Source organism: Hyaena hyaena, unplaced genomic scaffold (assembly GCF_003009895.1).
Source record: "Hyaena hyaena isolate Hyena2069 unplaced genomic scaffold, ASM300989v1 scaffold_20, whole genome shotgun sequence".
Lineage (NCBI taxonomy): Eukaryota > Metazoa > Chordata > Mammalia > Carnivora > Hyaenidae > Hyaena > Hyaena hyaena.
In genome coordinates this window covers 5,873,166-5,899,564 of record NW_024080652.1, presented here as the reverse complement: position 1 = coordinate 5,899,564, position 26,399 = coordinate 5,873,166, and the positions used below count along the sequence as shown (strand labels likewise).

The 26,399-nt window shown below is 53.4% G+C and overlaps 1 protein-coding gene across 2 annotated transcripts; it reads left to right on the top strand.

The window, feature by feature from the left end:
• Nucleotides 1-288: 288 nt before the first annotated feature.
• On the top strand, nucleotides 289-16,610 carry TMEM130 (transmembrane protein 130). 2 transcript variants are annotated; one of them, XM_039226106.1, is made up of 8 exons: nucleotides 289-441; nucleotides 4,634-4,939; nucleotides 6,779-6,938; nucleotides 9,597-9,763; nucleotides 10,496-10,580; nucleotides 12,016-12,218; nucleotides 14,831-14,943; nucleotides 15,296-16,610. In XM_039226106.1, exons 1-8 carry the CDS (start codon nucleotides 357-359, stop codon nucleotides 15,446-15,448), a joined length of 1,272 nt encoding a protein of 423 aa, XP_039082037.1. In that variant the 5' UTR covers nucleotides 289-356; the 3' UTR covers nucleotides 15,449-16,610. The 2 variants fall into 2 exon arrangements, with proteins under 2 accessions (XP_039082037.1, XP_039082036.1); XM_039226105.1 differs by having other exon boundaries at nucleotides 15,260-16,610.
• Nucleotides 16,611-26,399: the final 9,789 nt, after the last annotated feature.

Genomic DNA, 26,399 nt, shown 5'->3' with positions numbered 1-26,399 from the left:
CGGACGCGGGAAGCGGAGAGGAGGGGAGGATCGTGGGGAGGAGAGGGGTAGAGGGAGAGGAGGGGAAGGGAGGGGGCGCGGGAGGCGGCGCAGGCGGCGGGAGCGCGGACTCGGGGAGGCGGGGGCTCTTGCGGAAAGGAGGGGTGCGGCGAGAGGAGGGAGGGACGCGGGGAGGGGGCGCGGCTGACGCGGGCCGGGGTCGGGGCGGCGGGCTGTGGGCGGCGGCGGCGGCGCGCAGCGACACAGCGTCGCGAGGCGAGGACGAGCGAGCGCCGCGCCCGCAACTCCCCGCACAGCCCGCGCCGCCGCCGAGTCTGCCGCGTCTCCTCGGCGCTCCTGCCGCTCCCGGCGCAGCCATGGCCCCGGCCCTCTGGCGGCGCCTCAGCCGCGTCCTCTGGCTCGCCTGCCTCCTACCCTTGGCCCCGGCTGGGGTGGCCGCAGGTAAGGCGCTGCGCCCTCCGCTGGGCCTCGGAGCCGTCTCGGGCGGGCTCGCCAGCCGCCAGCCGCGGCCGTGGAGGTGGCGCCGTGCGCCCTGCGCGCACCTCCTTCCTCCCCAGAGACCTCTGCAGCGCGCTGCGGAGGAGAGTGTGGCCAAGCGGCCCCTCGAAGCCCTCTCCTCTCACCCTCCACCCTTCTCCCCAGACGTCGGCCCGGCACTCGAGGGGGCTCCCCGTGCTCCTAGGTTCCCGCTGCCACCTCCGGATCGGCCCTGCCCCGGGAACCGCGCGCGGTGGCCGGTGCACCCCTGCGGTTGCCTGGGGGCCTCGCGGCCCCCGGGGGGTGGGGGTGGGGGTGAGGAGGAGGATGCGGGGAATGTGCTAGTCGGTCATCACGCCACAGTCCCCCAGGGAGCGCGGGCAGGTTGCCCGTGGAGCAGCGTCTTTGCCTTTAAATGTCGCCTTATCTGGAGAGGTTCCCACCCCTCCCCGCCCCCCTGCTCGAGGAAGACTTTGGGGAGGTTGTGATTTTAGAGTCCAAGAGGCCAGTCTGCCATTTCGTCTCTGGAATGGTTTCCAAAATGGACCCCACGCTGACAGGTTCCACTGGGTGCTCCCCCCACCCACCGCGGAAGGCCAACTAATATTAACCTTTCTGCCACATTTTGGTGACAACAAAAGGACCCGGATTGGAGAGTTGTTGGGGGAGAGGTGGGACGTGGACAGCTCTGGGGATGTACTTGTATTAAATATCCAACAGTTTTTCATTACGTACACCCCCCCCCCCCAAAGAATGGTACAAAGAGGAAGAGATTTAATGCAAAATTGCGATAGAAAAGCCACAAGGTAAAATAAAAAACCTGCACCTTAGGGATGAAAATAGAATTTTGTGGGGATTATGTTTGGTCAGGATTACCTGCTTCCCTCTTGGAAATTCACAGAGTGACGGGGGGGGGGGGGGTCTCGAGTGCACTGGGTTTACATGTGTGTCCAGAGATGATCAACGGTCAAAATTCTAAAAAAAAAAAAAAAAAGGTAAATTAACTCTTTGTAAGTCGTGTGCGGTTCCCAGCCTGGCCTATTCACGATATGAGCCAGAGAGCTGGGAATGAGGTTGGGGAGCATAACTTCTCCCACAGGAAAAAAAGAGAGAGAGAGAGAGAGAGGGAGAGAGAGGGACTTGGAGGTCCTTTCCATTCTTCCTTGGGTCTAGGTCAGCCCGCACCAGATGCTTCCTACAGGAGAGGTGTAGGTCAGAGTCCGGGTACTGGACCATTCATTGATTCCAGGGTATGTTGTTCAGATTTCAGAGGTACCCTGGGAGGTGTTTGGGGCTATCTACATGTGCAGTGTGGAAGAACTGATGTAGCCATTTTCTAGAATGTTCCAGGTTCCCACATGCTGTGTTGTTAGGGAAAAGGCGCTCCCAGTGGAAGCCCTGGGGACCTGCTAGTGAGTGAGCGTTTTCTCTGTGGGTCAGGCTTCCTGGCAATGGCCACTTTCTGCCAATGGGCTCTCTGCTTTGGCCCTTTCAGCTCTGGGTCACTCAGCCCCTCCCTTGCCTGTTCTGTACTCCAAGGCCATGTCACCTGGACTACCAAACCTGAAAAGATAGGTTTGGATGGAAAGGGCAATAGGACCTGGGCTTGATTCCATCAGCCACAAGTGGCAAAGCCTTCATGATCCATTGCAGCTTGGATGCCCTGGGCCCTTCTGAGAGCCCTGAGAAAGAGAGGAGCACATCACCCAGGGGCTGTGAAACATCTGCTTAAAAAAACGCTTGAGAAAAATACCCTTAAAGCCTCCTTGTGTCCGGACAGGTGTGGGGGCTCCCAGGAGCTGGACCAGTGTCTGCAGCATCATAGCTGTAGCTACAGCCCCTCCCCACCCGCACCCCATCCCTCCTCCCAGCCAGTGTGCTCTCCTATGGGTTCCATTCCCCTGGCAACGGATCTGCGTAGCGCTGACATGCGCCTGTCTCCAGTCTCGCTGCAGATGCTGGATGGCCATTAGCATGCAGCTGAATGTCCCTGCCACCTGCCAGCCTCGCTCTGGCCCACGCTCCTCCCTGGGGGGCGGGGGGTGGCGGGCAGGAGCAAGAGGGAGAAGGGGGATGGCCTCTCTGTGAAGCCTGGCCAAATGCTGCCTCCCAGCCAGAGGGAGGGTGAAGAGAACTCAGCCCAGGGGAGGGAGTGAGTGGATATGGATTTGCTGGGTGACTCCAGGTGGTTCCACGGGGACCTCAATGGATTCCTATCCCTCAATATAAAATACACACTGTATTCTCTTTCAGGAATTTCTGCCATAGCGTCTGGAACTCTCTCTATGGGATTAAGACACTGCAGGTCTCGTTTTCAGTGCCAGTCCGCATGAGTGTACAATCCAAAAGATGGCTCCAGGGAAGGGGATTCAGAACAGGGAATGTGTGACATGGACGAGGGAAAGGCTGGAGTAGAAGTCCCCGGTGGGGGCAGGCAGCGCGGCTACAAGGCAAATGGGATGCAACTGAAGACTCACACTCGCTCCTGTCCCAGATTTGCTGAGTCTAGCGCTCTCTCGTGGGCTTCCTGAGGGCAGGAGGCATGTCCTGTACTTCTGGGTCCTCCCCAGCACTTGTGGGGCACAAGACGGGAGCTCAGTCAGTACTACCTGGGTGAATGGTCTCCTGGGGCACTGCTAGGTGGGCTGGTCCCTCTGCCATGCTCTTCTCTCCAGGTGCCATGATCAGCAGCAGTGTTGAACACCTACTATGTGCCAAACACTTTGTTAGGCACATGAGGAGATGAGGATAAGCCCCCCTCGAGCTTGCAGTGCACCTGTCAAAGGAGACAAAAAAAAACCTTCATTCCAACTCGGGGTTGGGACCACTGTGTGCTCAAGCCGTTCAGAGAGCACTGAGGGGGCGAGGGGTTGAGGGAAGGCTTCCTGAAAGAGGTTACATCCACCAACATGTAGTGAAGAAGGGCAGTGAGGACAGCATGTGCAAAGGCCCTGAGGTTAGGAAGGACAGAACGTGTGAGGGGAGCTGTAAGAATTAAAGTAGCTGGCACCAGCACGAATGTGCCGAGATGTGAATTTGGACTCGAAACTGAAGCTGGTTCACGAAAACACTAGCTTTGGAGGAAGCTTGTTGTTCATGGGGGTAGGAGGGATGATGCTGCGAGGGGGAAGGACTGGAGGCCGAAGGCCAGGGCCAAGGATGAAACCAGTAATGCTAGCCTTTAGCAATGCTACTAGTGATGAAGAGGAAGCAAATGTGCCTGAATGGGAGGGTGGTAACAAGGCCTAGGGTAGATTCCCGGGACCAACAAAGCGGTGGCAGAAAATAGGGAGGGAAAACTCCAGAGGAGCTAGAGCCAGCACCACCCAACAGAACATTGTGATGAAGGAAAGATCCTGTATCTGTGCCGTCCAGAAGACTAGCTACTAACCACACCCAAGTATGAAGCCCTTGAAATGTGGCTAGTGCAACTGAGGAACTGAATTTTCAGTATTGGTTACTTTTAAGGAATCAACTCTGATTAATTTAAACTTAATTACATGCAGCTAGTAGCTACCTTTTTGCTCAGTGCAGGTCTGGAGCCCAGAAAGTAGGTCCATTACTTGGTTTCATTAGCATTTAGGAGGTACTTGAAGCCAGGGGAGCAGGTGCGTGAGGCCAGGAAGGTGGGTGGGACTGAGTGAAATAAAGGAGCAGAGTGAGCCTTGCAAGCCCTCTAGCCTTCCTTCTGCATCACCTCTTCTGGTGAGGGGCACGCTGCTGCAGGCTGGATGCTCTCTAACCTGCAGCCCTTCAGAAATCTCACCTAAAGAGGACGTTTACAAATTATAGGAAAAGAGTCACCAAGACGTGGCGGTCGTGCTCTTGACAAGAGGGAAGGGTTCTGTGAATCAAAATTTATCTGCTTGGGGCTCCGGACTGGCTCAGTCAGTAGAGCATGAGACTCTTGATCAGAGCACGTCAGGCCTATGCTCTGCAAAGCCCTGCTTGGCTGGCATAAGAAGAAAATACATAGAGTCAGTTGGGCCTGGGTTTGAATCCCAGCTTGACAATGAACTAGCCATGTGACCCTTGGGCTGCCTGGGCCTCAGTTTCTCCACTTGTAAAATAGGTTAATAAAAGGCAGCCCAGACGGTGACAGCAGGGTTCCTTGTCATGCATCTCCTGAAAGATAGTCTTTGTCTCGGGCTTCTAGGGCTGTATGAACTCCGCCTCACCACCGATGGCCCTGCCACCACAGGGGCAGAGGTGAGCATCACAGCCAGCCTGGCGGCCAATGAAAATGGCAGCCTGGTCCTGCCCTCCAACACCCGCCTCTACCGCTTCCACTGGATCCATACCCCACTGCTGCTCACGGGGAAGACGGATGAGGCTTTCAGCTCCACCATCCGCACCGTGGGGAACGTGCCCGGGGACTTCCCTGTCTCTGTCTGGGTCACCGCTGCTGACTGCTGGACATGCCAGCCTGTGGCGAGGAGCCTCCTCGTGCTCCCCATCACAGGTGAGGACCTTTTCTGTTTGCTAATTGGCCTTCAGATTTGGGGCAGAGAAAAACATCCAGTCTGGTTTGTTTATCCTATAAACACAAAGTGGACTCATGGTCCCTTCTCTGTTGTCTGTTACCAGAGGATCAGAAAATGGTAATACCCACTGCTGGCGGGTTGTGCTGCAAGGGGCACTGAAGGCACATGTTGCTACTGGGGAATCATACATTAACACAGCCCTTTGGAGAGCAGCGGGTTGATACGTATCAATGGTTATGCACTATTTCCATTTTTGATCTGTCCATTCTCATTCCTCCCACCCACCTACCCCACACTGCCCTCTCCTTCCAGAAAAGCCCTGGTCTCTTGGAATATACAGCCCGTTAAAGAATTTGTCTGCAGGGAATGAATTTCCATTTGGGTAATGCTTTGTGCACAAATACGTTCCTTGCAGTGGTGTATATAATAACAGAAGAAAATATTAGCCAAACTAAGCGCGCAGCCATAAGGGAACTGGTTAAGTATATGGATATAATTTGTGTAATGAATAACCATGACCTTTACAAAGAGTTGGTAATGTTCTGGGGAATACTCGTGCTTATAAGATTTTAAAAAGGAAAGCACAAACTTCTGTAGCCAATTTGATCAACTGTATTTAATACATGTATGTGTACATAATACCCATATGTATTACATTTGCACAAATGGTTTATAATTCTTGGGGCGCCTGGGTGGCTCAGTCGGGTGAACGTCCGACTTTGGCTCAGGTCATGATCTCACAGTTCATGGGTTCGAGCCTCGCGTCGGGCTCTGTGCTGACAGCTGGCTCAGAGGCTGGGGCCTGTCTTGGGATTCTGTGTCTCCCTCTCTCTCTGACCCTCCCCTGCTCATGCTGTGTCTATCTCTCTCTCAAAAATAAATAAAACATTAAAAAAAATTTGTAAATGGTTTATAATTCTTCAAAACATCAGCGATAGTTGTGTTTGAATGATAGGTGGTTTCTTTTTTTATTTTTTACTTAAATGTTTATTTTTGAGAGGGAAAGAGAGAGTGAGAGAGCATTCTTGCACCAGCGGGGTTCAGAGAGAGACGGAGACAGAGGATCTCAAGCAGGCTCTGCACTGACAGCCGAGATCCCAATGTGGGGCTCGACTGAACTCACAAATCATGAGATCATGGCTCAGTGTGGGACTCAATTAAACTCACAAACTGTGAGATCATGAGAGCCCATTGTGGGGCTCGAACTCAAACTGTGAGATCATGACCTAAGCTAAAGTCTGACTTAACCAACTGAGCCACCCAGGCGCCCTAATGACAGGCAGTTACTTTTGTTTTCATTCTCCTTTTCTGAATTTTCTAAATAAGCTTTATCAGGCACGCCTTACTCTCTGCTTTTGGGGTGAAAAAAATCAGTCCCTAAAATTTATTTTTTAGAGATGGAGACACAGAACGGTGGTCCTTACCCAGCCCAGCACACTGGGTACAGAGCTGCAATCAGTAGAAATGCTCGTTTTTTTCTAGACTCCTCTAATAATTTGAATTATCTCCCAAAAACTTCTTTCAAAACCCATGCATTTCCTTCTGGTCCTGCGCATCTTGTGTCAGAACGTTCTGGATCCTGGTGGAAGGGGCGCAGGAGTAGCGCTGTGCGCGTGATGTATGCCATGAGTCTTCACCAGGGTCTGTGCAGCAGGGGCAATGGTGTGGGGGCACGCGCCTCTGTGTTCAGTGACCTGCAGGGTCCTCTCCTGCCACCGAACTGCTCTGACAGCCGGCAGGGCAGGGCAGGGAGAGGTCACTCCCTGGCTCCGCCTTCCCTTTCCCTTGGTGGGCTCAGCCTTTGGTCTCCCTCCCAGAGCTCCTCGTGGGGAACCTCGTTGTCTCCCAGAACACCTCCCTGCCCTGGCCCAGCTCTTACCTCACCAAGACAGTCCTTAAAGTTTCCTTCCTCCTCCACGACCCGAGCAACTTCTTCAAGACTGCCTCGTTTCTCTACAACTGGGACTTCGGAGATGGGTATGTTCTTCCCCCTTGATGTCCCAAAGCTTTGGCCTATGGTCGGTGGCCCCGTCGTCCCCTGCAGAGCGCTCTGTCCTTTCCGACCGTCACCTGGCCACCCTCTCTCTCTCCAAACAGTCCTTCAACACCTGCTCTGTGTCAAGCTTGGGGTGTGTGGGGACCAGTGGTGAATTAGTCACAGGACCTGCCTTCGAGGTGCCTGCAACCTAGTAGAAGAGGCCATCGGTGGCCCCAGACATCCCTTTAAGAAAGGTCGAAGTAGCATTTTCTCCATTTGACTCCAGAAGCACCTACCTGGCTGATGGTGTGTGCGATTATATACATGTGGTAGAACTCGGGCATTGTAGCTTCAAGTCTCCTGACGTCTTCTCTCCAGACAAGCCAGGAGGAAGTTCAGCAAGTGGTTCGGACACTGAGCTCAGGCGTCCCGCAGATACCCTGAGCTCCTGTGAGGGTGGTGAATGCTCCATGGAGACCCTGCATTCCAGTTGGATCCCCTCAAGTGCCTTACTGGTGGTCCTTCCCACTCTATCCCATATTTTTCCACCTTTCATTTTCTTGGCATTCCTTACGATATTTCTCAGTCTGACAGAGAAACCCAGGCCAATTTTCCAAGCTCATCAAAGGCTTAATGATCTTTCTTATGTACCACTCCTCATCCCGACGGGGCTTAAAGGCTCAGCATGCTTTCTTATGTACAGTAATAAATTAGAAAGCAATGTGGGGACTCCTTCTAATTATAGCAAAAATAGTACATAAAATAGACATGGGAACATACTTACCTAGAAAGGGGTAAGATCCTGTGTAAAGAAAACAATAGAGCTGCCACAAGGTATCAAAGATTTGAGTGGATGGGTATATATACTGTGTCCAGGATGGTGGATCTTAATATGAAAAAGATGTCTGTTTCCTTCCAGTTATTCTGTAAGCTTGATGCAAATCCAGTAAATATTCCAATAAGTATATTTTGGACTGTGACAAAGATTCTACAGTTTATCTAAATTTGGCATATAAATATACACATATACATACACACACATATATATGTACGTGAATATATACGTATATGTATATAAAAAATATATATGGTTATAAACACATATGTGGTTTTATAACATAAAGAACATCTAGAACATCTGTCTCAAACCAGGGGACAGCCTCTTAATTAGGGGCATATCTTTTCATATTAAATGCTTTATTTACTATTTTTATTATAATTGGACATTCTGACTAGTCAGTGAAATAAAACAAGAAAAAGAAATGAAATCTAACTATTGTAAAGCAGGAGACAAAAATCATCACACGTAGATGAACTAGAAAACACAAGAGACTCAACTAAAAAAAATCTTGGAACTAAGAAGAGATTTTAGTAATATGGGTGCTTACAAAACAAAGATCATAGCCTTTCCTTATGATGGTACTGGAAAAAAAGTCTTTTACATAGTTATAAAACATAAAAGCTGAGAGAATGAGCTTAGCCTAAAACTGTAGGATTTATGTGGATAAAGCCACAGATTATACCTAGAACCCCAAAAAGACTTAAAGAGAGAATTTCTCAATATTGTCAGAAGGAAAAAACAGATCAGAAGAGCAGAATAATGATGAATGGGGTTGGGGAGAAGAATTAGAAATATATAAATGTATTATAAAAGCTACAAATAATTTGCAGCCACAAAAGTGTGCACAGTAGAACAGAATGGAAAAAGCAAACACAAATCTGAGTTTATATGCATATCTACTATATGATAACAATGGTTTTTCTAGCCAGTGAGTAAAGGCAGATTATTTATTTAATAAATGGTACCAGAACGGTTGGTTAACTATTTAGAAGAAAAACAATCTGATCCTTAACAAGAGCACTTCCAGATAGATTACAAATTAAACATAATAAACCAGGACTAGATTGAAATGCTGGTGATTCCCTTGCAATTGGATAATTTGGCAGTGGGAAAAGCATTTCTCAGAATAAAAACAGAGGCAGAAACTATAAAGGAAAAAAATGCCAGATGTGGCCTCACTAGATTTAAAATCTGACTGTGAAAGAAGTAAATCAAACCAAAAGACAAGGTTAAACTGGGAGAAAATATTTAATAGGTAAAGGGTTGTTAACCTTCATATATAAAAAGCACTGACAAATCAACACAAAGATTTTCTTTATTGCTATTAGACTTCCTTTTGAAATAATTCATGTAATTGCAGGAATTTATATACTTTATGTGGAGGTATGATTCTGTTTTACAGATGAGAAAAGTAAGACTTACAGTTCTACAGATAGGAAATCTAGAATTGAGATTTAAAGCCAAATATATCTTAATTCCAAAGTTCACATTTTGTACTTGCCAGGATCGTCCTTGTCTCTAATTCAGGGCCTCTTTTAGATTCTTGGCTGAAGGGGGCAGAGCACTTCCTGAAAGGTGACAGGCACTTGTTGCTGGGAGTTTTCTTACCTGTCACTTGCAAGCACAAGGATGACAGGCAGCCACTTGACCAAAACACGGCCGACCTTGTGGCCTGGTTGGCTCTGGGGGCTGCTGCTATGATGACCAGTGGTTTGCTCACACGGCATTGGGAGCCGAGCTTGTCACCCCACAGATATGCCCAATGCTGAGAGTTCACGTGAGTCACTTCTGTCATCTCCATTCTGCCCCCTTACAGCACCCAGATGGTGACTGCAGACGCTGTGGTCTACTACAACTATTCGATCATTGGAACCTTCACTGTGAAGCTCAAGGTGGTGGCAGAGTGGGAACAGACAACGCAGGGTGCCGGGAAGGGCATCATGCAGAAGACCGGAGACTTCTCTGCCTCCCTGAAGCTGCAGGGTGGGTCCCTGGGGGTTGGTGCAGGTTGAGCATGTGGCCCCTTGGGGAGCCCTGGCACCACTCCTTCCAGGGTTGGAGAAAGTGAAGATCAGAGGGGCTCTGGTCGGGCACCAGGCTTGGTGCGCAATGCCCCCCACCATCCTTGTTCCCCTAGCAGCCCCTCTGGGAGGTCTGTCATTATCCCCACTTCTAAAAGGGCACTGGAGTCCACGGAGGAGGCCACATGGCCACCAGGTGGCAGAGCTGGATTTGAACCCAGTCCTGCCTGCCCCCTTAGCCCCAGTAGTGGCTGGGATGGTCTCAGCCTGCTGCAGAGGGTCACCCCAACCCGCCTCTCTCTGGGTCTGGCAAGAGGGGGTGCTTGGACAGCAGTGGCGGATTTCTCCGTTGTGCTGCAGGGCACGCTAATGGGGTGCTTTCCCCATGTGCACAGGCAATGGGGGATGGGTGCTTACAGGCAATGGGGAGGGGTGCTTACGCTGAGCCAGGCCTTGGTCCTGGTGCCCAGGGCCTTGCCTGCTTCCTCCAGTGTCCTCACTCTGGGCGGGCTCTGGCACCTGCCACTGTTGAGGAGGCAGGACCCAAGCATGCCCCGGAGAGACCTCCAACCTGCGCTCAGTGGGGAGAGCCTGGGAGAGGACAAGGTGGTGGTCACACAGCCCTGAGCTGTGGGCGTGCTGAGACAGCTGTCCTCAGTCACCGGGTCTAATGGGGCCCCTCTCCGCCTTTCAGAAACCCTTCGAGGCATCCAGGTCTTGGGGCCCACCCTAATTCAGACCTTCCAAAAGATGACAGTGACCTTGAACTTCCTGGGGAGGTGAGTGAACCTCAGAGTGGACAAGTTGCCCTGCCCATACTCTCCATGGATGGCCCTGAGCCTGCTCCGTCTCCTGAGGGGCCCCAGGTTTGGGGGCCGGGGGGAGCCTATGCCATCTTGCCCTGTATCCACAGGAGAGTGGTGGGCAGGGTTCCACACCCGAGGTCCAGGGCAGGGAGCACGGGCCCTTCAGAGCCGTCTGCAGTGTGGGTGTCGAGGCAAAGTGGGTGCAGTGTGGGTGAGGAAGCAGCCATGGGAGGAGGCTTCTGTCTGCGGCTTGGGTCGGCTTCCAAGGCCCTGGCATACAGGCTCTCCTGGGCAGGAAGTGGCCCGGCTCTTGGCAAGAACAGCATTAGGCCGAGTTTGTAGTTTGCAACTGAGAAGCTGCACAAGGGTGGACGGAGCTGCAGAGGTCAGCGGCCAGGGCCCAGCCCTCCGAGGACTCTTGTCCTTTAACCCAGGGACACGACAGCGGGAAGCAGGTCTAGATGGGGAGCAAGAAAAAAGGCCAAGGAGGGCGCCTGGGTGGCTCAGTCAGTTAAGCGTATGATTTCGGCTCAGGCCATGATCTCATGGTTCGTGGGTTCGAGCCCCACGTTGGGCTCTGTGCTGACAGCCAGCTTGGAGCCTGGAGCCTGTTTCAGATTCTGCTCATGCTGCCTCTCTCTCTCTCTCAGAAATAAATAAAACATTAAAAAAAAAAAAAAAAAGAGGCCAAGGAATGAGGAAGATGCACCTCCGGGCCTTTTTTAGAGCTTTCAGGGAGCTTTGGGGGCAGGGACTTAGTACTTGAAGAATGGGGTTGGGAGCTACTCGGGCTTGGCAGGTGTGATGGCTGAGGGTACAGGGGGTTGTGTTTTACCCACACATGGGGATGCCTGCTTGGCGTTCCTGAGGTTGACCTGCATTTTCCAGCTTCAGGGCCTGTGCTGTGGCAGGCAGAGAACCCGGAATGCCTTTGGCCCTCCAGACCTGTCGAAAGTCTACTTATCCTGTCAGAGCTTACAGATGCCACCTCCTCCAGAAAGCCTTCCCTGACTTCCTCATTAAGTACACAGTCACCTGTCCTCTGTGCTTCCACAGCACACCCTGTGTATCACTGGAGCACTCGTCTGCCCCATCCAGCAGCCTTTCTCCATTTTCCTTACTAGCCTGGCATCCCCTTGGGCTCTGGGACTATCTTTTTTTTTCTCTTAACATTTATTTATTTTTGAGAGACAGAGTGAGACAGAGCACGAGTGGGGGAGGGGCAGAGAGAGAGGGAGACACAGAATCTGAAGCAGGCTCCAGGCACAGAGCCAAACACGGGGCTCAAACTCACGAACCGCGAGCTCACGACCTGAGCAGAAACCAAGAGTCAGATGCCTAACTGACTGAGCCACCCAGGTGCCCTTTTGAGGAGCTATTTCTGAAAGACACCCCCATTTCCCTGCAGCCCTCCCCTGACTGTGTGCTGGCGTCTCAAGCCCGAGTGCCTCCCACTGGAGGAAGGGGAATGCCACCCGGTGTCCGTGGCCAGCACAGCTTACAACCTGACCCACACCTTCAGGGACCCCGGGGACTATTGCTTCAGCATCCGGGCCGAGAACGTCATCAGCAAGACGCATCAGTACCACAGGATTCAGGTGTGGCCTTCCAGTAAGTGACCCCTCGTCCTCGGTTCCCATGCCACATGGGCCACAAAACACAGTCAACCCTGCTGCCGCCAGCAGTATGTTCCCTCCAGCCGAACCACCAACATTATCGTCATCGCTGAACCTACCAGCCCAGCTGGCACTGGTGACGAAGTGCCTGTACCACCCCCAAATGACCAGGCCCTCAGCAACCAGCCCGAGCACCCCTCGTTTCGACCACCACCACCCTCAACACCAGCACCACTAGCGAAACCAGCAGCCCACTTGCCCAGCCCCTCTGCCCTCATGACAACACACACTATTGCCAGCCTTTCCAGCACCATCCAGAACCCCAGCCGCTCTGTGATTGCTGTCGCCCACACCACCGTCAGCGCTGCTGGCAGTGCCCTCCACCCCCATACCAGTCATGATGCCCACCATGTGGACCAGGTGCCATTGATCCATGCTGCCCAGCACCAGCCCGGCCTGGGCTCTCTTGCTGCTATTGCCATCACCACCAGTGTCCTTCACACATGTCACCAATGCCACGCTGTCCCCATTGTGAATGCTATGCCCTGAAATAAGCCTCCACCATCACGAGGCTCCCTCCTCCGCCATCTCCCCGATCTTGCCACTATTGCCACCATTAAAACCAGCAACCCCAGTGGTAGCTGCAGACTCACAGGATGCTGCGCGCCCCCCCGGAGAGCGGGTGCTGCTCAGAGAGGGCGAAGCACGGTTCCTATCATTTGTAAGGGTCCCCGGCTGTCTCCCCCGCGATGCATGCCCTTCTCTAAGTTGTCATCGGGCCCGGCCACTGGCTTATAGTCACAAGATTAACCGATGGTGGTGTGAAGTTCTACCAGGGGAGGGGGGCTCTTCTGTAACCCCAGGAAAGCACTTCCTCACAGAGAAGAGAAAGTGGATGCCAAAACCCTGAGGAAGGTTCTTTCGGGTGCCCTCCCAGGTCCCAGGCTTTAGGGTACGCAAAACTTGCCAGCCGCACTTGCCCCCAGGGTCGGCCCTGCAGGTGCCCTGGATGTTGCCACTGTCCCCTCCAGACTCCCCAGTCCCTGTCTGCGCCATTGGGCAGATGCCCTGCTCCACTCTGGTCCCCGGCAGGCCCTGTGGAGAGAGACTGTGACCTGCAGCCATCATCAGAGGCCTTGGGCCCTGCCTTCCCCAGCACCTCCTGGGCCCTGAGTGCCTGGGGTCCCCCTGAATTGTGCAGAGAAGACAGCATCCCGGTAATCAGTGCTGCCTTTTCTTGGGAAGCAGAGCCTTGTGCCATATTGTGGCATCTACACCAGGGGCGGGTGGGGGAGGAGTGAGGGGAACCCACACTTGCTCATCACTGGCGTGCACCTGGCACATTCACATGCCTCACCTTGTGGCATCCCCGAAGCAGCCCCGTGGGTCAGCATTACCATCGGGGAGCTTGGTCAGAGCTGGGTTTCGAACCCAGGATCGCCTAACTGCAGACACTGGGTTCTCCCCACTCCACCGGGCAGCTTCCTGGCAGCAGAGTCAGTGAGTAAGCCCAGGGCTGGCGGAGGGCAGAGAGCAATGACAGATCACAAGGCTGCTTGGGTGGGTGTCCTCACAGCATGGCTTCCCAATGAAAGTCACCCAAGAGAGCAAGGAGGCAGCTGCAATGTCTTTTATGGCCTGGACTGGGAAGTCATCACTTCTGTCCTGTACTGTTCATTAGGAGCAAGTCATTAGGTCCAGCCCACATTCAGGGTGCACCCCTTGAAAGTGATTGTCAAGTAATATGTGGACACATTTGTTTATTTTTTTAACGTTTGTTTATTTCTGAGAGACAGAAAGAGACAGAGTACGAGTCAGGGAGGGGCAGAGAGAGAGGGAGACACAGAATCTAAAGCAGGTTCCAGTCTCCAAGCTGTCAGCACAGAATCTGACATGGGGCTCGAACCCACCAACTGTGAGACCATGACCTGAGCCAAAGTTGGACACTTAACTGACTGAGCCACCCAGGCACCCTTTTATTTTTATTTTTCAAAGTTTATTTATTGGGGCCCCTGCGTGGCTCAGTTGATGAAGCATCAGGCTCTTGGTTTCAGCTCAGCTCATGATCTCATGGCTTTGTGGGTTTGAGCCCCGCATCAGGCTCTGCGTTGGCAATGCAGAGCCTGCTTGGGATTCTCTTTCTCTTTCTGCTTCTCCCCAACTCACACTGTCACTGTCTCTCTTGAAATAAGTAAACTTAAAAAAAAAGTTTATTTATTTATTTTGAGACACAGCACGTGCGTGTGTGCGTGCATGTACGTGAGTGGGGGAGGGGCAGAGAGAGAGAGAGAGAAACTCAGGCTTGCTCCACCCTGTCAGTGCACAGCCCGATGAGGGCCTCGAACTCAGGATCCTTATCATGACCTGAGCCCAAATGAAGAGTCAGACACTTAATGGACTGAGCTACCGGGGTGCCCCATGTGGACATATTTTAACCCTCACACACCCCAACTTGGTTTTTGTGGAATTCTAGATTTATCTATTGCGATGCATGTACATAAGGGAAAAAATAGCTCCTATGGGGTTTGACTTTTCTGTGCCCCTTGTGTCTGAGAGCTTCTCCAGCAACTACTCAAGAGTCATGACTTCACCCTCTCTCATTCCCAGGCATCCAGCCGGCTGTCTTTGCTTTCCCGTGTGCCACGCTTATCACCATGATGCTGGCCTTCATCATGTACATGACCCTGCGGAATGCCGCTCATCAGAAGGACATGGTGGAGGTGGGTGTTCAGGGGGGTGGAGGCTGGATCACCAGGCTGGAGGGAGTCTGGGTGTCAGAGCAAGGACCTGGGGATGGGGATGATGTGCCCAAGAGGCGCTCAGAGACTGTGCCAAATTGAGTTGGCTTCTTCCCATCTGACTCGACTCCTGTACTCACCCCTTGCCCAGCAGCTGTGCCCGGAGCTGGTAAGGGAGAGGGCAGCCACACTAGGGAGGCCCAGAAAGCACTGTGTCTCCAGGCCGCTGAGCTCATAAGGCCACCGGAAGGGGGTCCTGCAGGCAGGTGATTGACCCATGGGGTTTTGTTCACCATAGGTGGCTGATTTTGACTTTTCCCCCATGTCTGACAAGAACCCGGAGCCGCCCGCTGGGGTCAAGTGCTGCTGCCAGATGTGCTGTGGCCCCTTCCTGCTGGAGACGCCGTCGGAGTACCTGGAGGTCGTCCGTGAGAACCACGGGCTGCTGCCGCCCTTCTACAAATCCGTCAGAACTTACACCGTGTGAGCAGCCCCCAGTCCTGTCTCAGCGCTGACTGACTGCCCACAGGGCGCTTCGGACAGGGTGGTGCGTGCCACTGAGCAGAGGGGTTCATGTGCGCGGGGCTGTCCACTCTGCTGGCCATCCATCCGTAATTCCAGTTGCCGCCATGAGCCCCCCTCCCTCAGCCCCACACCCCTGCCATCAGCCCATCTGTACAGTCCAGCCTCTGCTCTAAGTCCCCCTTAGCCAGCCCCACCCCACCCCTGGCCTTTGAAGAGCCCCAAGCAGGACCCCCGACACTCAATGGGGTCCCTGCTCTCTCCCAGGCGTGCCTGGCTGCCCCTCACCCCTTCCTCCCATGTCGGCACTTCCGCTGTCAGTCTGGGGTTTGGGCTTCCCTCCCCCAGATGGCCCTGCCCAGGTCAGAGAACCAGGTGGATGGTCACCAACAGTTAAGGCTATGTCACAAAAGGTCATACATACAGAGACAAGCGCATGTGCACGCACACACACACACACACACACACAAATAAATACACACATAACACATGTCACACAGATGTCTCAGATGATTTCCTCTATCGTTATGTTGTTCACTGGGTCCTGAATTTGAACTAAAATGACATCTGACTTTCTCCACTTGTGGCCCCAACAGCTCCTAGCCCTGGCCCCTCCCTGTGTGCACTGTCCCTGTGGCTCCCGGGTCCCATTCTAAGAGCACCCCGTTTCCTGCCTGTTTGCTGGGGGTCGGGTGCAGGCAGGGCTAACACTGGTGAGTGCAAAGTGCTTTCTAAATAGCGCCTTTGTCCATGGAGGAAAGGGCCTCACAGTGAAGGAGGAGCAAACCGGTGGGGACGTGGGTCACTGTGGGAGACGGTGGTCTTGGGAAAGTTGAGGCAGGACAGGAGGGAGCCTGGGGGGAGGGGCGCCCAGTGGCCTGGGGAAGGGAAGGCAGAGCTCGAGGAGAGGGCAGGTGCGGGTGCAGTGAGGCCCCAGCACAGCTGCGCAGGAGTAAGTGGGCCCCGACTGGGGGAGGGGCAGGACTGTGGGGCAAAGCTCTGTTGCCGTAATCTTCGCTGTCAGACTTTGTGCAGACGACAGCATTCTTGCTGTGTCCAGCTCATTCTCATGAACTACTGCCATTATTGCTGAATAAAGCTTGTGTGTTCTCAAATAGCCAAGCATATGCCAGGCAGCCGGAGTCCCTTTCTTTGCTGCGCAGGGGGGGTGGGAGGGGGTTAGGCCTTGTGGCAGTGGGGCATCCCCACTGTGTTCTCTGCCAGGTGTGGCTGGAGCTGCTGTCTGGGGCGTCATTCTGACTAGTCCTCCTTAAACCACCGCTCGGGACTCAGGAGGGTCTCACGGAGACGGGTCCGGTTGTCCCCTGGTGGCTCTGCGCCCCCCTTCCCCCGGACTCCAGCATGCAGCCAGGTTTGAGGCTCCGGGCAGAGGCTAGATCAGCGTGGGGAGGAAGGTTGTGCTCAGGGGACTCGGAAATGCAGAGCCTTGGGCCCCCCTCACGCCCGAGGCTGCACCAGCCAGGGGGTGGCCACCTGTGTTCCCACAGGCCCGCAGGAGTCCTGGTGCCCCATCCAGTGTGAGCACCTCCGGTCCCAGCAGGGCTTCTTGAACTTGGACGTGCCTGAGAATCACCAGAGGTCTTGCTAAGCCTCAGACTTTCATCCCGAGTGGGGCCTGGGGTTCTAGGTTTCTAACAAGATTCGAGACGTCACTGATGCTTGCTGGGCCGAGGACCACACTTTGACTTGCCCGCCTCCGAGTCTGCTTCCTTCCTAAGCTCCTTTTCTTCTAGAAGAGGTTTGGGCTTTAAAAATTTTTTTTTAATGTTTATTTTTGAGAGAGAGAACAAGTGCGTGAGCAGGGGAGGGGCAGGGAGAGAGGAAGACACAGAATCTGGAGCAGGCTCCGGGCTCCGAGCTGTCAGCACAGAGCCTGACGCGGGGCTCGAACTCATGAACCACAAGATCATGACCTGAGCCAAAGTCGGGCCCTTAACTGATTGAGCCCCCCAGGCGCCCCTCTCTCCTTTTTTTGAGAGAGAGTGAACAGGGTAGAGGGGCAGATGGAGAGACAGGTGGAAGAGAGAAACAGAGAGAATCTTGAGCAAACACCACTCTCAGTGCAGAGCCTGATGTGGGACTTGAACCCACAGCCCTGGGATCATGACCTGAGCTAAAATCGAGAGTTGGGCGTTCAACTGACTGAGCCACCCAGGCGCCCCTGGGCTTTTTTTCTTAAGGACTCTGCTCTGCCACCACCCTCACCACTCAGCCCAGCCAGCAGGTGTGCCCCAAGCCTCAAGCTGGACATGGGTAGGAGTGAACCCCAACCCCAACCTTGGCTGTCCCACTCTGGGAAGTCCCACGTTTAATGAGCCAAGTTGTTGGGGGAACTTTCTCAGGCTCCAGCATCACTGGCATATGGGGCAGATACTGTCACATGCACCTTTGCTCTGCCCCCCAACCCAGGGGTCAGTAGGTCAGGCTTCAGGACGAGAAGGGACCCGAGTATGTTGTGGGGGACCCCTGTGCCTTGGATAATGGGTCTAAGGATCAAACAAGACCTTGGAGAAAATTGGTGGGGAGGGGAGGCTGTCCTTGCCTTGAGTTTTTTTAGTGTGCTCCTAATAAATGAGGGCTACGTGTTACGCGTCATTGAGAACCACTCCCTGCTGGAATATATAAGGTGCCTGCCTCTGTGTGTGCCTTCAAGAGAACCCAGGATTAAGACACCTAAACTCCACCCAGAGGAATTTAGAAGGGGTTGTTCATGCTACAAAAAGAAATCTGTATCTGTAAAAACTGGGGTGCTCCGGTGTTAGTCTTACAGACATTAAGACAATTAAAAAAAACCCAGGGGCTCCTGGGTGGTTCACTCAGTCAAGCGTCTGACTTCACCTCGGATCTTGATCTCGCAGTTGTTGGTTAGAGCCCTGAGTCAGGCTCTGTGCTGACAGCCCGGAACCTGCCTCAGATTTTGTCTCCCTCTTTCTCTGCCCCTATCCGGCTCGCACTGTGTTTCTCTCTCTCTCAAAAATAAATAAAACATTAAAAAAATTAAAAACGAGGGGCGCCTGGGTGGCTCAGTCGGTTAAGCGTCCGACTTCGGCTCAGGTCATGATCTCACAGTTCGTGGGTTTGAGCCCCGCATCGGGCTCTGTGCTGACAGCTCAGAGCCTGGAGCCTGTTTCGGATTCTGTGTCTCTCTCTCTCTCTGACCCTCCCTTGCTCATGCTGTCTCTCTCTATCTCTCAGAAATAAATAAAAAACATTAAAAAAATTAAAAATGAAACAACAAATTGTCAAACACGTAAAGAGCTAGAAACAACCACGGGGACAGAAAGGCAGAAAAAGCGGGAGAGTAGAAGGAGGGGTAACTTTGCAAACTGAAATGACGAACAGCTGTGGCACAATTCAGTAGGAAAGCACCTGACCTGCAGAATTTGGGGGTACGCAGGCAGTCGGGGCGGCATGCTGGGCCAGGCAGCAGAGTCGTGCACTTTGCAGGCTGTCTGCTCACCCTGAGCAAGGCGGGTCTTCAAGATGCCCCCCGGATTGTTATGCTGCCTCTGCCCACTTTCCTCTTTAAAGGCCCCATCTCCAAATAATGAGACAGGCGGGGTGGGAGGTGGGCTGGAGGGGTGAGGGGGGTGGGAGGGATGCGTGGGGGGTGAGGAAGGATCAGGATTTCAACACGGGAATTTTGGAAGGACACATTGCAACCCACAGCACCTTGATCTCAGACTTCCAGTCTCCAGAACAGGGGGCGGAAATAGATTTCTGTTGTTTTAAGCCACGGTTTGTGGTATCTGTTTCCGCTGCCACAGGAAACAAATGTCCTTCCCCGTGTCCATTCAGCAGCTCTGTCTCACGCCGCAGGCCCACCTGCACAGCCAACGGCTCCAGCGCCCCACCACTTCTCCCCCCCCCGGCGGGGCCTTCCCCACCGCACGGCCCCCTCCTCACCCTGCCCCAAGCCTGCTCGCCCAACTGCACCAAGACCATGTCCTCGTCCACCCAAACTCCTCAATGTCTCCCGGCTCAGAGTCCCACCAGCGGGCTGCCCATAGGCTGGCAGGACCTGGCCCTCTGGCCTCCCGGCCCTCACTCCCTGCTGCTCTGCCTTCCTCAGGGCTTTGCTTTGGCTGTTCCCCCTGCCAGATGCTCTTCCCTACACAGGCACAGGGCTTCTTCCTCTGCTCAGGCAGGCTGGCTCCGGCACTCCCTGCCTCCCCGACGTTGTATCCCTCACCCCTGAGAGCACTGGTAACCCTAGAGCCTACTGTTAGCTTTACCAATCTATTTGTTTAACCTGCCTCCCTCCATAGAATAAAAACCCCAAGAAGGAAGGGCTTTTGACTGCCGTTACCATCTGCAGCCCCAGCTCGTAGAACAGTGCACAGCACACAGCACACAGCAGGGGCTCATTAAATATGACTGGGGAAGGGAGGAAACACGCCCTCTCCCCCATGTATGGCTTCACAATGAGTGGAATGTAGGAAAGGAAGATTCTAAGGAAAGAACTCAGTGTCTCCCTGGGTTTTCCAGAAGGACAAATGGCTGGAAACCCCTGTTTTGGGCATGGGGTGATGTCCAGGTGACAGGATTCAGAGGCCTCCATGCCTGTGTCCTGGAGAGAGGGACGGTTACCAGTTGAGGGGGTTGTTCTTCTCTGCCGGGGGATCTAGAGGTGCCTCATGTAAGAGCATTTCAGAAATTGGTTCTGTTCTTTGTCTTCCATTAGAGCAGGAAGCCACTGGGCTGGCTTCTGAGGGTGACGCCTCGTTCTGTGTTGAGGAGGGGGATCAGAGAGTGGGAGCAGGAGGGCAGCCAGGCTGCGGATGGTGTGGCAGGGGCTGAAGGGGTGAGTTTGGAGGGAATCTGCTTGGCATCCGGCCAGGGGGCTGAGGAGGAGCTGGGGCCAGCAGGCAGCGTCTGGGCGAGGGGCTCTGACCCTGGGGTGCCCGACCCTCGAGGGATCCATGGAGTGAATCAACAGACTCGGGTGGGAGAAACTGCGTGTCCAGTGTCATAAACCTTTCATCAGATCGTGGCGTTTCCATTCGCCTTGAATCTAGGCAGTGCCGTTAGCAGCTCCTGCGGCTTTGCCTTCCATAGAATCACGTGTTTTCACATAACTTTCCCAATTGTTGCTGGTCTCCCAAAACGTCCTCGATGCTGGTCACGTCTTAAAAATTACAGTTGCTTAGACCTGCTGCTGGGTCTTATTTCACTAAGCACATATATTACAATCACTATTTTGATAACTGTATTTCAGTATAATTGGTTTCCTTGGTAATCCTATTATTTTATATTATGCTTTTAAAAACTTTATTCTGAGGGTTTGATTGAACTGGAGAGAGGCTCATGGTACTAAGAAGGCCATCAGGCTCCCTAGGCTGTTCCCTAGAGAGGCCCAAAGGGCACAGGGGCAACAGGGGGACTTTATTTTCTTCTGGCTACTGCCCTACACATCTGACCCAGGAGAACAGGCGGGGCGCCCACACCAGCCAGCGGTCCACCTGCAGTGCCCAGTGTGACCAGCAGGTGGCAGCCCTGCCTGGCCATGCTTCCTGCAGTTGCCTCCTTCCGGTGGTGGCTCCAGGGTGCCACAGCAGGGGACACAAAGGACACAGATGGTGTGGGTCCTGGCAGTTCTGTCAACTGCAGACGCGTGCACAGCTGTGCAATACACGAACACACAGCCACATGTATGTGCACGCTCGCACACAATGGGAGCAGCCTCCCTGGGAATCAGCTTCCAGAGCGTTCAGCTCGTTCCAAGACAGAGGCATTCCTGGGACTCTGGAAGAGGGGACCCCCTTTGTTCTGCATCATCTTTTCCTTCCCTAATAGCCTTTCTGAGGCGTCCACAGGTCAGCACAAGCCAACAGCTCCGGCGCAGAAATAATCTAACTGTGGCTGCAGAAGTGGAGATCTGAGAGGTAGCCTGGTTCTGAGACCTCGGGTCAGTGACGATCTTAGCTTCCGTTTCTTTGTGGTCAGTGACGATCTTAGCTTCCGTTTCTTTGTTCTGCACAACTTGTGTGAAGAGTGAACTCTTTCCATCCAACAATGGAGACAAACCACCCAATTAAAAAAAGAGCAAAGGACTTGAAGTAGGCATTTCTCCACTGATGATATACAAATGGCCGTTAAGCACATGGAAAGATGTTCAACATCATTAGTCATCAGGGAAACGCTAATCAAACCACAGTGAGATACCACTTCATGCCTACCAGGATGGCCATAATAACAATACAACACGACACGACACGACAGGAACAGGAAATAGTTAAGTACTGGCAAGGATGCGCTGGTGAGAATGGAAAATGGAAAACAGTTGGGCAGCTCCTCAAAAAGTTACACACTTAGTGTGTGACACGCTGATTCCACTCCTAGGTATATGCACCTAAAAGAACTGGAAACGGATGCTCAGATACTCATTCATGAGGAATGTTCATAGCAGCACTGTTTGCAATAGGCACAAGGTGGAAACAGCCCAAGCGTCCAACAACAGAAGAATAAACAGATTGTGAGGGCGCCTGGGTGGCTCAGTCAGTTGAGCGTCAGACTCTTGATTTCTGCTCAGGTCATGATCCCAGAGTCGTGGGATGGAGCCTAGCGTCAGGCTCTGGGCATAGAGCCCTACTTGGGATTCTCTCTTTCTCTCTTTCTCTCTCTCTCTTTCTCTGTCTCTCTCTTTCTTGAACAAATTGTGGTCTATATACACAATAGAATATTATTCTGCCTTCAAAAGGAATGATGCACTGATACCTGCTATGATGTGGACTGACCTTGAAAACATAATACTCAGTGAAAGAAGCCAGAGGCAAAGGGGCTCCTATATGATGGCATACATATGGAATGTCCAGGTTAGACAAATCCATAGACAGAAAGCAGATCGGTGGTTGGGAGGGAGGAACAGGAAGTGATAACTTGGTTGGTACTGGGTGTTCTTCTGAACCGATGAAAACATTTTGAGACTAGACAGGGGGCAAGATCCAGAATTCATTACCAGACTGTTTGCTTTAAGATGGTCAATTGTGTATTATGTGAACCTCCTCGACTTTTTTTTAATTAAAAAAAAAAGAGTGAATGGGCACCTTTTCCAGGCATTCATTCAGAGAACATTCTGGCAGCGTTGGCAAACCCTGTACCAGGGACCCAGCAGATCCAGACACACACTCTTTTTTCTCAGCTTGCTGCCTCGTGGCAAAAGGCTGTTGTGGAGGCGGAAGATGGAAGATTCTGGAGGAACAAGTGTGAGTTGAGGCAGAGGGGAGTTGCATGAGCCTCCTGGAGTCCCCACCATCTTTTCCAGCTTCTGACCAGATTCATGTTGCAGACGCACACGCCCCTCGCTGGTGAGGGACGGTTCCTAAGTGAACTCCTCACTCAGTGGGTATCTTTCTGACTCACTGTGGCCCGGAGGCGGGAAAGCCATCTCTGCCTCCCTGGCAGCGTCTCTCATCTGTTCATGGGAACTTCGCCCCCTGTGATGAGGAGTAGGCTGCGCCCCCCGCCCCCCCCCCTTGCAGGAGGAAACAGAGCTGGGGTCGGGGAAGGCCGCAGGCTGGATCCCTGCACACAGACCCTGGGGAGATGGGGAGGACTTTAGGGACCCGAGGTGTGCTAATCACTATGCTAAATGCCCTTTCCTCAGTGCTGGCCAGCTGCTGCTCCCCACTGGGACCCCCCCCCCCCACCGTGACAGCAGGCTCCCTCCACATCTATTTCTTCTGCCTCTGTGACCAGCTCGTGTCTCTTCTTTCCTGTAAACTGCACACACGCATGCATGTGTGTGTGCCTGTGCACACAGGTATGCATGCATGGGTGTGGGTCCAAGTGTGCGAGTGAATGGCACACCGAGCACTCTGGGCCTCGGGAGTGAGATAAAACACTGGCGGAGACCCTCGCACAGCGGCTTCTGGTGGCTGCCGGCTCCCCCGGGCTCCTTGTCTCCGACACCTGTCACTGCAGTCTTGGGCCTCCTTCACATGACCTCCTCCCCCCACGACCCCGAGCTCCTTCCTCTCACACAGACACCAGTCATCAGACTCAGGGCCCACCGGAAATCCAGGTTTATCTCATCTCGAGCTCCTTAATTACCCCAGCAAAGGCCTCATTTCCAAACAAGCTTCGCGTTTGGAGGTTGCAAGTGGACATGATTTTGGGCGGGGACACTATGCAGCCCTTGACACGGGCCAAACCTGGAGTTCCTCAGAGCCTGATGACACGTGGTGGGGGGCCCCCAGAGCCCCCAGAGTGAGAGCTGAGCTCCGCGGACCCCGGAAGCAGCATCGTGAAGCATCACATTCGCTTCAAGAGCTGGTGATGGAAAGCGTGCTGGCCACATTGCAAAGTCACGAGAGTCATGTGCTGAGGTTAATACCTCCGAGACCATTTTGTTCCCCGCAAAGCCCCAGCGTGCGTCCAGAAACAGGCAGCAGGGGGCGCTCTAAGCTCTTCTGAGAGGAAGCCAGCCGCAGAGCAAGGAAGGGACCGCCGGGCCTCCCTTGCAGAGGGGCTCCCACTCCGGCAGAAGTTTCTGCTCTGCCCCCCCGCACCAGCCCGTTCCTCAAGAGTGTTCCACTAGGCACCGGGCCACCCCTAGCCTGGTCCCAGAGGACACTGGAGAGGCATGGCAGGTGCCAACAGAAACCACAACCTCTGGCCCCAAACGGAGGTTGGATCAGCTCACTCTCCAGCTTGAACACCTCAAATGCACCCCCATCACCTTTAGCACCAAGTCCAAACTTTTAGCTTGGCATTCAGGCTACTCCTACGTGGCTTTCCCACCTCATTCACAGTAACGTTCCCCCTCTCACCATGATGCGTGTGGTCTAACCACACCCCCACTGCTGTCAGGGATCACCCTTCATTCATTTGGCAAGCTTCGCCTTGCCAAGTGCTGGGAATGCAGCCATGAACCAGCAAGGCCTGGTCTCCTGGGGCTTCCTAACCTCGGGATGACCAATATCTAGCCAAGAGCCACAGAAACAGCCACTATGTGTTAGGGACTGTGTCTCCTGTTGGCCCCATGCCTTTTCTTCATGCCTGCCTGGAGGACATGCCCCAAACCTGTCCAGAGCCCAGCACAGGGCCTGGTGCGGAAGATGCTGACTTTCCTGACTCCAGCCCAGACCACAGTGATGAGAGTTCTGGTGACCACGTGTGGCTCTTCTGGCAGAAAACGACAAGGTTTCCTCCTGGGCTCAGGTCTCCCAGGACACGCCAGGATTCTGGGCTCGAGGGGGCAGAGACCGCAGCATACAGTCCAGCAGGGGCCTTATTACCAGCAACGCCACAAGCTATTCCCAGGGCAACACAGCCACTTCTGCCAGATTTTAACAACTAGGACAGAGAAGATTGCCTGTGGTCTCTTTACTCCTATATTTTGCAGTGGACACAATGAACATTCTTGCTATCTTCAGATTCAATCTGTTAATGAGAAGAGTGTTCTCACTCCTGACGATGTTGATTTTTACCTGAGCCCCATACTCCTGGGAAACAGCAGCTCTTAAAGGACCCCCCCCCCACACCCTTTGTGTTCTGGAAAATGACTTGTTGCAAAGAATGAACCTCCTCCACATGACTCAGAGAAGTCTGACGGATGTCCACCCCCACCCTCGTTTACCTATGACAAGGACAGACACAGAGCCTCCAAATCCCCTTTTGTGGATGCATAAATGATTACCCGAACTGTTTGTCTTCATTGGTCAATTGGAGCCAAGGGCTTGTTAACCAAACTTCGATTAAACGTCTCTCTGTCCTCAGGGCCCCTGAACTTTGGTCTTCAGCCTGAGCCCACAGGCAGCCCTTCCAGCAATCCCTGGAATAGGGCTAGACCTTCTCTGATCTTCCATCCCACTTCCCCCTGCCTTTGCTTGCTCTCTTCTGCAGCAGAGAGACTCTCTGCCTGCCTGCAGCAGACACCTGCAGGCCTGACAGCCAGAACATTCTCCCTTCTGCATCAAGTCTCTCTTACGAAGCCTGGATTTGTTTTCAATTGACACTCTTGAGGGAGCAACGGGAAGATGTTTGCTGATGACTCAAATCATCAGGCTTTAGGAGAGCCCAGCAGCTGATGCCCACCTGCCTTAGGTTGCTCACAGGGGCACACCGGGTGCTGGGGGAAGGGCATTCATGTCCAAACAGGCCAACACCAGCATTCCTAGGAATGCGGCACAGCTGAGCTGTAGCCCACTCAGTCATTCTTACTAACGGACGCATGCTTCCCTCTGGGCTCTGCACCCCCATCTCCCCAGCGGCCTGGCCTGGAGCAAACCCCTCTAGTTTACCACAAAAGCCAGGAAGCTGTGATCAGAGATCCTCTGATACAAAGACCTGGAGGCAAAGGGACACTGAGGCCTGCTCTCTTTTCAGAAAGGGTTACAGTCCTGGGGAAGGGGTGGAGCAGCTGGGATTTGACCTCCTGGCTGGTTGGCTTCAGTGGGGCCCTGGTGGGCTCCCAGCTGCTGCTCATCAGGCCTTCAAAGGGGCCCACCTACCTTGGGAGTAACCTGGACGGAGGCTGAGCTGCAGGAGCAGCTCTGACCACCAGGGGGCGCTCAGGTTCGAAGGACGGGGAGGGGAAGGCAATTGCTTCCCACATTCCCGCATCCTGTCTACAGCCAGCAGATAAGCCTGGCAGGCTCAGGTCCTTGCAAGCTGCGTGACCTTGGACAAGTCATTTTGTTCTTCCGAGTCTCACTTTCCTTGTCGCAACTGGGGGAGATAATGGTGCCTGCCTAGGGGACTCTGTTCCATGTGCCCCATAGCAAGGACCATTAAATATTAGTCACCACCACCAGCACAGGAACTGTTAGCAACCCAATCTAAAGTGGAGGAAACTGAGGCTCAGAGAGTCAGAGTTACTAGCGCACAAGCTAGAGTGAACCTGCCCCTCCCAGGTCTGACTAAACATCTGGTTGTCAGCACCTCCCAGTCAG

Excerpts from the sequence above, each read along its gene's own strand:
- TMEM130 (XM_039226105.1), top strand. The coding sequence starts at position 357 with ATGGCCCCGGCCCTCTGGCGGCGCCTCAGCCGCGTCCTCTGGCTCGCC. Across the intron at positions 6,939-9,596 it reads AACTGGGACTTCGGAGATGG|CACCCAGATGGTGACTGCAG; the intron begins GTATGTTCTTCC and ends GCCCCCTTACAG. Across the intron at positions 10,581-12,015 it reads ACCTTGAACTTCCTGGGGAG|CCCTCCCCTGACTGTGTGCT; the intron begins GTGAGTGAACCT and ends ATTTCCCTGCAG.